This window comes from Sebastes umbrosus, chromosome 1 (genome assembly GCF_015220745.1).
Source record: "Sebastes umbrosus isolate fSebUmb1 chromosome 1, fSebUmb1.pri, whole genome shotgun sequence".
Lineage (NCBI taxonomy): Eukaryota > Metazoa > Chordata > Actinopteri > Perciformes > Sebastidae > Sebastes > Sebastes umbrosus.
Genome location: NC_051269.1, coordinates 29,667,490 through 29,679,356, shown reverse-complemented (window position 1 = coordinate 29,679,356; position 11,867 = coordinate 29,667,490). Strand labels below are relative to the sequence as shown.

The 11,867-nt window shown below is 37.7% G+C and overlaps 1 protein-coding gene across 4 annotated transcripts; it reads left to right on the top strand.

Annotated features, from left to right (window-relative positions):
- Window positions 1-1,442: 1,442 nt before the first annotated feature.
- On the top strand, window positions 1,443-10,610 carry stx16 (syntaxin 16). 4 transcript variants are annotated; one of them, XM_037746132.1, is made up of 9 exons: window positions 1,443-1,890; window positions 5,513-5,524; window positions 5,645-5,752; window positions 5,955-6,095; window positions 6,348-6,510; window positions 6,660-6,748; window positions 7,532-7,675; window positions 8,551-8,631; window positions 9,024-10,610. In XM_037746132.1, the coding sequence occupies exons 1-9, from the start codon at window positions 1,765-1,767 to the stop codon at window positions 9,123-9,125; spliced, it is 966 nt and encodes a 321-aa protein (XP_037602060.1). In that variant the 5' UTR covers window positions 1,443-1,764; the 3' UTR covers window positions 9,126-10,610. The 4 variants fall into 4 exon arrangements, with proteins under 4 accessions (XP_037602060.1, XP_037602837.1, XP_037603619.1 ...); XM_037747691.1 differs by having other exon boundaries at window positions 1,444-1,845; XM_037746909.1 differs by lacking the exon at window positions 5,513-5,524.
- The last annotated feature ends 1,257 nt before the right edge of the window (window positions 10,611-11,867 follow it).

The following is an 11,867-nucleotide window of genomic DNA, read 5'->3' as shown; positions in this document are numbered from 1 at the left end:
AGTCCCTTTAACTGAAGAAAGTACTACTTTTGAGCACACAACACTTCCTAATACTAGTGAAATAAAGTTCAAAATTAGTTTTCCCAGCTAATTTCAAGATCTCTTTTTATCTTGAAAGGCCTAAATATTACATCTCAAGTTTTTCACTTTTGGCAAATTATAAAAAACAAAAATGCCTTGAATTCATCGTTTTTTTTAATGTATTTTTGAAGTGGCTAATTTCCAGTGACCTGTTGATAAAGACTGTTTAAAACGGTTTTAAGTTCTGAAAAAAGCCAGAAAGTGGACACTGCACAGGAATTGTTTTGTCAGATTACTGTCTCAAATGTTAAAAGTCCCATATTATGCTCATTTTCAGGTTCATACTTGTATTTTGTGTTTCTACTAGAACATGTTTACATGCTGTAATGTTCAAAAAACCCTTTATTTTACTCATGCTGTCTGCTTGAATATACCTGTATTTACCCTCTGTGTGAAACGCTCCGTTTTAGCGCATTTTGACAGAATTGCAACAGAATTGTGTTGCTATGCAACAGCTTGGGTCCATGTGTACTTCCTGTCAGCTGATGACATTCACATACACTGCAACCAGGAATAAACTGGGACACATTTAGAATGTTTACGTTTAAAATTGTGTCAAGGGTCTAAATATTGTATATTTGTGACATCACGAATGAGCAGAAATCCTGACAGCTTGTTTCAAAAGCTCAGTTTCTGAATACGGGGCTGTGTGTATTTCCCTTTGGATTGAATGTTTCGATACATTCACAGTATTTATATAGGACTTAAACCTGCTTTATAATAAAAAAAAACTTGAAAATCTCACTTTTTTATAATATGGGACCTTTAAGAATGAACTTTCATGCTTATATAAGCTGGACTCTATCCTGGATAACCCTTCCCACCCCCTCCATGATGAGCTAGTCAAGATGAGGAGCACCTTCAGCCACAGACTCATCCCCCATCGGCACAACATACACTATACACCCTATATACCACTTTATAGACTGCACATATGTACATATTACATTTATTTATTGTACATACTACATTTATTTATTGACGGACTGCACACACTATGTTCCCCCATTCACTCTGTATCTTTTATATCTCTATTATTGTTTTTATCATTTTTGTATACCTTTACCTCTCCTGTGTTTCACTCTGTTTGCTGATGTTTACTGATGTTTGCTGCTTTGACACCTGAATTTCGCTCATTAATAAAGGTTAATCTTATCTTATCTTATCTTATCTTAAACAAGTGATAATTTATAAAACATCCCTGATAATCACAGTACTTTAACTTTATATTGGCTTGTATTGCAACACACTGTCTCCAGGGCAGCAGGTGGTGATAACCATGGTGATCACCATGGTGATAACGGGCTCCAGTACAGCTGCAGTAAAACGAGTAGTAGAAGAAGAATCGTGTGACGCAGATGTTTACGTTTTCCTACTTCCGTAGCTGCCTCAAAGCGGTATAACGTTACTAATCTAACGTTAAATATCCCACATTTGAGAAGAAACCTCGGTCATGTTTCTCATTTCTATCTTAAGTATTAGAGCCTGACAGATAAGTATTAATAAGGTCGTTTGCTGTCAAATACAGGCGCTGTATCGCGAGTTTTCCTCTTTCATCGCAGGCTAAGCTAAAGTACGCTAAAGCTAGTGTCGGTCAGCTGCGGTGGTTGGACATCATTTAATAAATCATCACCTGATCCGCATTTTAGTTCAGTGTTAACTTAGATATCTAACAAGGCAGTCATGGCCACAAGGCGTCTGACCGATGCCTTCTTGTTAATGCGGAACAATGCGATCCAAAACCGGCAGATATTGGCTGAGCAAGTGAGTACATACGACCCCCGTCTGAGTACACGTAGCAAGGCTGCGGTGAGTGGTCTGCATCGTTTTGACATTTTACTGTGTTACTGTGTGTGTGTTTGCATGTAGACAGGCACTGAGCTGTGGTAGATAGATTAGATACAGGTGTGTGTGTGTTAGTAGCTGCTAGTCATTCATTTACTCAGGAAGATTTCTACCTCAGGACTGACTGTTTTTATGTGACTCAGTGGGGTGATGTAGGAGGATGGAGAGGGCATATGTTGTAACAGCTAAATGTCTACAGTAAACACTGGAAATAATTTTTTTTTTTTCATTTCTAACATAAGACACGTCTGTATGACAAAACTGTATGACAATTAAGAAGCATACATAATACACAGCTTTCAATCTCTACATTCTGAATACACAATATATGGTTTAATAATTTATGTTAGAAAAGGAACCAGTTAAAGGTCCCATATTATAAAAAAGTGCGATTTTCATGTTTCTTTATTATAAAGCAGGCTTAAGTCCTATATAAATACTGTGAACGTATCGAAACATTCAATCCACAGGGAAATACACACAGCCCCGTATTCAGAAAACTGTGCGTTTGAAACAAGCTGTCAGGATTTCTGCCCATTCGTGATGTCACGAATCTACAATATTTAGACCCTTGACACAATTTTAAACGTAAACATTCTAAATGTGTCCCAGTTTATTCCTGGTTGCAGTGTATGTGAATGACATCAGCTGACAGGAAGTACACATGGACCCAAGCTGTTGCCTAGCAACACAATTCTGTTGCAATTCTGTCAAAATACGCTAAAATGGAGCGTTTCACACAGAGGGTAAATACAGGTATATTCAAGCAGACAGCATGAGTAAAATAAAGGTTTTTTTGAACATTACAGCATGTAAACATGTTTTAGTAGAAACACAAAATACAAGTATGGACCTGAAAATGAGCATGATATGGGACCTTTAAAACCAGGGGATATCATTTACTCCACCACAAAGGAGGATTCATGTCAGAAACAGGTACAGCTGTGACAAAGATGGCAACTTATCATGCCAATACCAGTCAGAGATTGCTTGCCATTATGCTTGATTTTGAAAGAACGACAAGTCATAAAATGGTGTAACGTTAGATTGGGTGGGTTTTGAAAGTTAAAGCATGTTTTGTTAATGTCCACATAGTGTAGTAAAAAGTGTGCTGTGGCGACTACATGGTCATTTGATTTAGCCTGGATGAAATTGTGCCTGTAAACCTGTAATCCCTTGTTCCACTAAAATGTAGCTGGTGTTTTCTTGTATTTATATAAACATGTGTGACACAAACTGAGGTAAGGAAAACCCTGAAAACTACTGCTTGTCATTCAGAAACACTAATAATCCTTGAGTTGGGTTTATCACTACTGGAGCCAAATATGAAAACTAAGAAGGTGAATTTGGTTTATGTTGATCAGTCACATCTTGCCAAATACCCAATGTACATGATAAGGCACAGTGTCGGGGTTGATACAGATCCAGTGGATGGAATTGGTGCAAAAATGTCACATTGTTCTCTGCAAATTATTCACATTAAGTATTTTTTTTTTTTTTAAAGGAATGCTTCACCCCTATATAATCATCCTGTCTTTATCTACCTGTGCACTGTCAGCTCCATTGCAGTTTTTTAGTGCTGCAAAGCTTGAGCAGGTTACAGCTCTACTGTGTTTGCGCTGGAGTTCACCTTACGTCTCCAGTAAAGGAGGCCAGGTGCAGGATACACCGCACAGCAAGCAGGTGTAGGGTGTATGCGACCATTCACGTGCAGTTGTGAACATTTTAACCAGTTGCTCTGCTCGCTGAGGTAGATTCATTTGTGCCAACTTGTACGCAGAGGCACTGAACACAAAGAAATCCCATCAGTTGAGGATGATTTTTCCCAAAATATGTTGCTGAATTTCAGCTACTGAACAGGCTGACTTCTCTTTCTTTTATCTGCTGTTCCTGATGCCTCGGAGAGGCTGACCTTTCACTCACACAAACAAATCAGCACAACCAAAAGTACAGAGTGGAAACCTTTTTAAATGGCTGAGGCTCCTGGACGGACACAGTCTGTTAGTGCATCTCTGTGTATGACACAGTGTAGAGTAGTGTGCTGGGGTTTACCTCAAAGTAGAGAAAACCAATAGTGATGCTGTGGCCTGGTCCTCCAGAGCTGAGAACATCTTGTGAAAAGTGATTCATGCCCGATGGTGCAACTGCTGTGTTCAGCAGATTCACTGCTCATACACTGTCTGTAATTTCTCCTACTGAGAGCAAAACATGTTACTGATTGTTACTCAGTCACCTGCATTTTTACTAGAGCTCTCCATCAGTAGGTGATGCAGTTATCATGGACCAGCCCAGCAATTTGGTTATAGCTAGATCTCCCTGGCTCATGAATTGATGTTTCTAAAGCTGTCAGTTCCTGCTTTTTTATCTTCAGCTCTATGTACATACATTATCATTCCATATATTCTTTAATAGAAAAAACCCTTAAGTGTTTTTGCCCAACGGGTCTCCATCATGTTGCTTAGTAGGTCCTTAGCTGTCAGCTAAAAAGTAAATTCTAAAAAGTGTGGTGAAGAATAGTGAAAAATCTCTAAGAACATCTGTAGACAGTCTCCAGCGGGTTTAACACTTACACTGTTCCAACCGCATTGTGTGTCATGTAGATCAAATGGAGATGTAAAATGTTACATGAAAAATAACGTTTATAGTCTAATATCTTACTTGTCTTGCACTGTGTCTGTTCAGTGTATGTTTGGTCCCATTGTCCCTCAGACTTCATCCATATGTTCATCCATGTTGTAAAACTGTGTTGCCAGAGAAGCTGTTGGTACATGAAAATTCTGTCTGAAACTCTGAATTAATTACTTCTTTATTTTTAGAGCAGAGTAAAGACTGAAAAAATATGTAACAGATGTTTTTTTGTTGTCCAGCAGTATGCCACTTTCATTTCATTTTACAGTAGTGCAATTATGATGTGCATACATATCCGCTGGCTGAATTATATTTGCACTGACTTGAAGGCAATTACTCGACTAAAGCTACTTTGTTTGCATTTAGAAAGACACACATTCAGCTCGCTGAAGCTGTTTTAAAATAACTGACTTTGCCAGAAGGCAGCAGGGCTTCTGCCAGTTCAAACAAGACACATGAGAGACATAATTATTAAACAAGGCACAGTGTCTATTGAAATTTCCTATTACATAATAATTTCACTTTCATTTTAAATTGCATTAAAAAAATGTCTCTTTTTGTTAAACTCAGCCATCTCAGGTGATCTTGAGGCTCGACCATTTTTTCTCTCTTTATTCTCACTGTTTCTTACATCTAATGATTTGTTTAAAGTGAAATTATTGTTAAACTAGTTTCTGGCTAAGTATGATTTATTTTTGCATTCACATTCTAGTTTTACACTTTTGCACTTAATAAATGATTAGATTTAATTTCAACAGCCAAACCTTATGTACCTCTGCTGTACAGTAATTAATTAATTGATTAATTATTGAGGGGGGAGTGTGGATGCAAAAACACTTTTTTGGTAACTATTCAGTGCTGATTTTTCTGGGGCTCACTTTCTGTTACTTCTGTCTTTCTCTCCTTTTCCTTGTTCTCTATTGGATGGGACCAATCTGCTATCTGCCAATCACATTAGGAACTTGATGAGGTACTGTTGTTTCCCTTCGTGGTAGAATTACTTAAGACACATAAAATGGTACACCACCATCATCATGTTGAATTATTATATAAACATTTTTAATCAAATTTTGTTGTTTGTGTTTTTAAGTTGGCTGATGATCGGATGGCCCTGGTGTCAGGGATTAGTCTGGATCCTGAAGCAGCCATTGGAGTCACCAAGAAACTGCCCCCCAAATGGATAGAGGGGGTTGATGAGGTGAAACAAACACTTGGGACACAAATATAGAGACCTATCTGTAAAAGGCTGACCCATACAAATATTTTAAATAATTTATTTATAAGACCGAAAGCTCACAAATGCATCTGTTTGGAATCCTGTATTCTTAAACTAGTGAAATCTTCTGTATGAGCCCAATAATTTGTGTACACATTTTTAACCATCAAGTGTTTCCTTTCAGATCCAGTATGAAATCACACGGGTTCGGCAGAAGATGAAGGATCTGGCCGTACTTCATGACAAGCATATGAATCGACCCACACTTGATGACAGTAGTGAGGAAGAGCATGCCATAGAAATCACTACTCAGGAGATTACACAGGTACAGTCATTTACCAGTTTAGTTAATAGATATAATGATTATTTTTATAGATAAAAACATTTTAAACAAACACCTTTTAATGGGCAGATGTTTTTACTTCAGCACAAACTCATGAGAGCATGATAGAGCCTGATACAGCTGAATGTTTGAGGGAGTTGATATTAACACTTTTGACAATATTTCATGTTGAAGAGTTTGAAATGAAACATGGAGGTTGTTTCTGCTTGTTCACTAATTTTGTGCTCATTGCAGATGTTTCATCGATGCCAGCGAGCCGTGACGGGTCTGCAGTCTCGTTGTGGCCACTGTACCGAGCAGGAGGAGAGGCTATTGAGAAACGTGGTCTCGTCGCTGGCGCAGAGCCTGCAGGAGCTGTCCACCAATTTCAGGCACACACAGTCCGGCTACCTAAAACGTAAGAACTGCAGTAAAGCTGCGATTGGTCTCATTCTTCACTGTTGCTTCTCACATATTTGTAACCATTACCAAGGTTACATCTCTTTTATCTTCAAGTTGTTTGTTTTTCATGCCATCTAAGCATCACATCATTGGTTTATATCACAGGTATGAAGAATCGTGAGGAGAGATCAAAGCACTTTTTCGACTCTGGACCGTTAATGGAAGAGGATGAAGATTTAGCTGTATATGACAAGGTGACCGGCTTTTTGAAATCCATCACCATTTTCATTGGCTCAGGCACCCTGTATACAATACAATAAAAGATACTTCATAAGCATATAAGCACGAGTTCTGATGAGACAAGAAAAACAGACATCCATTACATTTCAGGATGCACACTCACATAATGTTGCAGGTTCCACTGTGTAATTTAAATTTGTAGCATTTTTCACATCAGTTTTTGTCACTTTTTATTAATCCCCACTAGAAGACAGGAAATGGCATAATAAAGTTTGTCTGGTGAAATAAAACAGTAAAAAAAATATCTCTACTGTCACAAAGCAGTGAAACTGGGCAAAAAAAAGAAGAAATTCACTGATGAATTTTTCCAACTATAATTAAGCTGTTTTAAAATATATTTGTAATGCTATTAAAGCATTGACTTATTCATGAGATTCCTAAGATGATTTTTAAAACTTAAAACACATTGGCATGGTATTATCATCATTATTTAGTTTAGTTTAGTAGTTTGAAATCAGTCCTAAACATGATGCTAAGATGGTTTAAACCTGTGCCCAACTTGTTGTCTTTTTATCTTTGCTATCAGACTATGCTAAAATCTACTGAGTGGCATAATTAATTAAATGCAGCATTACTACTGTATTGTTTTTCTTTCAATTTTGACATCAAATGAAAATTGATCTGACATTTGGTTTGGAGTAGTGTCAGCTGAGGCTGTGGCTACATGTGTTGTTGCATGTGGAGCAATAAATGTGTTACTGTAAAATCACCTACTTTTATTATTTCTTTGGTTTCAGGGGTTCACAGACGACCAGCTGATGCTGGTTGAACAGAACACAGTTATGGTGGAAGAACGAGAGAGGGAGATCCGACAGATAGTTCAGTCCATTTCTGATCTGAATGAGATTTTCCGGGACTTGGCTGGAATGGTGGTGGAACAGGTATTTCAAGCAGTCCTGACACGGTTACACACTACTAATAATTGTGGCAAGCGTCCAATCACTGAGCTAACAAAGAAAAACTTGCCTGTCCTCCACGTACAAGGGTGTGGTTCTCAGTGTGTTTCCCTATAAAGCATCCTGTGCAGTATAGAATTTGATTTTAGTCATTTCCAGGTCTGAATAAGTATGGAAAAAAGAGTGTTTTCCATGGCGTTTGGAACAGCCAGTTCAGAGAAAATGTTTACCACTGTGTGAGAGAGCGCGTGCCAGAGCGAGCTCGTTGTCGTCAAGAAGTAGGCTATGGCGTGAGAATTGAACACACACTCCCTACGCAGAGCTGCCTCTACGCCTTATAGCCTGCAAAACAGCTCTGTCCCAAGTGCAAGATGTTTGACAGCGAAACCTTGTCCAACTTTCTGCGTAGGACTGTGGACTGAACGGCCACAGTGGGAAAATGCAAGTTTTTCGAGGGCTGGCTTGACAATCCTAAATACAAAGCCTGGTTGGTTAACAATTCCAAATGGGGAAAGAAATCTGGATGCAAACTTTGTGTAAAATGGTTTCGACATCTTCACCATGGGGTGGCGCCGATTGTAAGCCATATGCAAGAGCAAAAGCACTGTAGTCTTGTCACAGCATCCTCTGTACAAAGTCAAATATGGTCTGAAAAATCTACAGAGGAGTCTGGAAAAGTATGGAATTTTGAAATGGAAAATGTGTAGGAACCCTGATTTCATATTTTGTATTGGGTATCAACAAAGCTTGAATAAGAGATATTTAAGTCAGTGCTACACTAAACACTACTAACATACAACATTACCTTTGTTTAAAGTAAAGAATCTACAACTAAAATGATTTATCCCTTCTCCCTCTAGGGCACCGTTCTTGACAGAATTGACTTCAATGTGGAGCAGTCTTGTGTGAAAACAGAAGATGGACTGAAACAGTTACAAAAGGTAAACGCAAAATGCTCTCGTCTTCATACACGTTGAGACTTTTTTTGGCCGAGTGACTGTCAAATTTATTTATTTTTTTATCACAAATTGACATTTCAGACTGCTGATAATTCAAGATTTATTTCCTGGGTTATTTTTTTGCTTGGAAGCTAATAATAAATGTTAACCACAAGGGAAAACAAAAAGACAACTTTCAGCAGGCTAAAGACACAATTGTGATAGAATTTACCATATCTATTACAGACAGGATCCACTAATCTTTACAGTTTTAAAATCTGTTTAAACTCAATTTGTTGCATGATGATGATAAGACTGAATGGTTAACCTTTATTCATTAAATTGAAAGCAAGTGAAATACATTGTTTGACGTTTTTTTCCTTTTTTCTTTGCAGGCGGAACAGTATCAGAAGAAAAACAGAAAGATGCTGGTCATTTTGATCCTCTTTGTCATAGTCCTCGTTCTAATTATTATTCTTTTTGGAACAAAGTTTTAATCATGCATTCCTCTGGCTATTGTTTTCTGTGTGGGTGTTTGTTGTGCATCTGTGTGGACTTGGACTCTGTCTCGGTTCTACTTAAAACAAAGCTGACTGCCTTTCATACCCACCAGAAAACGTCAAGAAGAATTCCTCGTCCCTTTGCAGGAGCACTTTGGGCTGTGTGGAGATGTCTTGTGGTTGATTTTAATGAAAGAAACAATCAACAATCTGTCTGAGCCGTTGCTATTTTATCAAGTGACTTGCACCTAAATCACCAAGTGACAAGAGGTTTTGTCGAACCCGACTATGTTGACATGTGTCTTAACAAAAGAAAAACACGTTGTGGTGTGTAAAAAATGGACTACCAATGTGTAAATGCTAAAGCAGAGTTTATTCTGCTTGAATCTCAAAGCACGAATTGTGACGTTTGTTTGTTTGTTGTGAGACGATGCATCATTTCTGTCTAGTATCATCGCAAACATTTAGTTTCTGTGAGGAAGATGTGACAAGAACGAATGATTGTGAAAGAGAAATGTGCAGTAGATCATTTCACTGCAAATTCATTTTCATTCCGACATTACACAATATGTCCCGGCTCAGTATTTTACCTTGAAAGACTACAAGAAAATGTTTTGTATTAGGACAGTACCAAATATGGTTAGAATAGTCATCCAGTACCAAATATATTCCTTTGGTTTAAGGACCACCTGTTTTATTATCCCTTAACTCCACAATTTAAAAATAATACTGAGATCCTTGTTACTCCATTGTTGGCGTGAGGAGGATGTAGACAGCCATGAGCTTCCTCCAATTCATCCTGTAATTTTAAAATCACATCTGTGTCACACCTGCTGCACTTGTCATGAAATGCTCCTTTCAAAACACTTAACAGTTTATGTTTTTAATGGTCCTTGCTTAAAGTGCTACCTTTTTTAAACTCTTGCAGTTTGCACATATTGAGGCCCGAGGGTGGTTGTGTTATGGATGTAATACTACTGTCATCTGTATGATGAAAAGAATTATTTATTTTTTAATAACTTCAAATAATCAAGAGGTTCAGAGGTGTTCTGTCTCAGGCAGAATTACTGTATATTGAGTCAAATGTATCTGTAGTCTAAACCCAACAGTTATTGTCCACTCTGAGAAAACTGTGATGTAGTCCAACACAAGCAGACGTATGAAGACAGCATTATGATTTTTTCTTTTCTTTTCTTTTCAGATTGGACACATTAAACATTTTAGTTGGCTGTGTTGGAATTTCTTTAAATGTTCTTGTGTCCTATAAAGACTGACAAGCGGAAATGAAGAGCTTTATTCAACATATCTGTACTCGGCTCCACACTTTATACACCTGTTAAATCATCTTTGTCATTGATGTGAAGTTATGTGTGAAAAATGTCTTAGTGGTACTCTACTTAAGTTTTGTTTTCCAAACAAAACGGATGAGGAGACAGCAACTTTTTTTCTTTTCTTTTTAAATAAACCTGGAACATGATGGTGTTTTGTGAGTTTTGAATTGCAGCATTGATGCAGAGATACAGCTGAAACAATTAATTGACAATAAATTATATCAACTATTTTGCTAATTGATTATGTAAATCACTTTTCAAACAAAAAAAGAGAAAGAAAAAGCATGCCTCACATTTTATGGTTTCTGCTTCTTAAATGTGAGGATTTGCTGCTCGACTTTGTTGTATAGCATCGTAAATTAAAATTTATTGTCCGGTTTTTGACTGTTGGTTTGGACAAAATAAGCAATTTGCAGATGTCCCCCTTGGACTATTGTGATTTGCATTTTTACTATTTTCATTACTATTTTTAAACACCAAATGATAAATCAAGAAAACAATTGGCAGACACTGAAAATGCTGGCTATGAGAATAAAGATAGAACCAAATTTCTTTACGATGCAAAAAAAAATGAGGTGTGTTACTGTTGCTTTGAAGATTGGAGGCACCTGAAGTTATAGTAATAGTATCGCCTAACTACCTAAATCTCAGGGTTAATGGTGGTTATGTAGTTTTTGCCTTAAAATTACATCAATAGTGTTAAAATAAAAGTATACAATGTAATCACAGCATTATATTACTCTCCTCCATAATATTTTAAGATTAGGGGACATATTCAAGTGTGCACTGCACTGTTAAAGCGGAAGTAGCCGAGATTGGAGCAAATATGATTTTTAAAAAAAGTTGTTTTTATAAAACGTACAGTAGTACATGAAACAGGTAACCTGACAAAAATCATGTGCCTCTGTGTCCTCCGGGGCTCCTAACGGCATCGGCAAGATTTCCCGGACCGGAGGAAAACAAGCAGTAAGAGCTGATCTAAGGTCCGCTGTCCAGCTGCCGTCTCTGAGAGCCGGCTCAATCACTCGCGAACTCCGACCAAACGGTCAAACTATGTAGCGCTGATCAAATATGAATCAATATTCTGTTACTGTAATGCCTATTTCTCTCCTCAAATGTTTTCAGAATCATCTTGTAGTGTACAGTTTAGCTGTTAAATGAAAAAAGTTTGTGGCGCCGCCGCCATTGTGAAATCTGGTGAAGGAACGCCAAGTTCCTGTCACATGACCGGAGCACAGCCAATAGGAACGCTCTCTCTCTCTGAAATGACCTGTGATTGGTCAAAGTCTCCCGTCACGGGCTAGATATTTTAAAGCCTGAAAACAGAGCCATGAGGAGGAGCAGAAGTCTAGTTTTCTCTCAGAACGCTTGAATTATAATATGCTGAAAGATTATTATGGATTTTTTG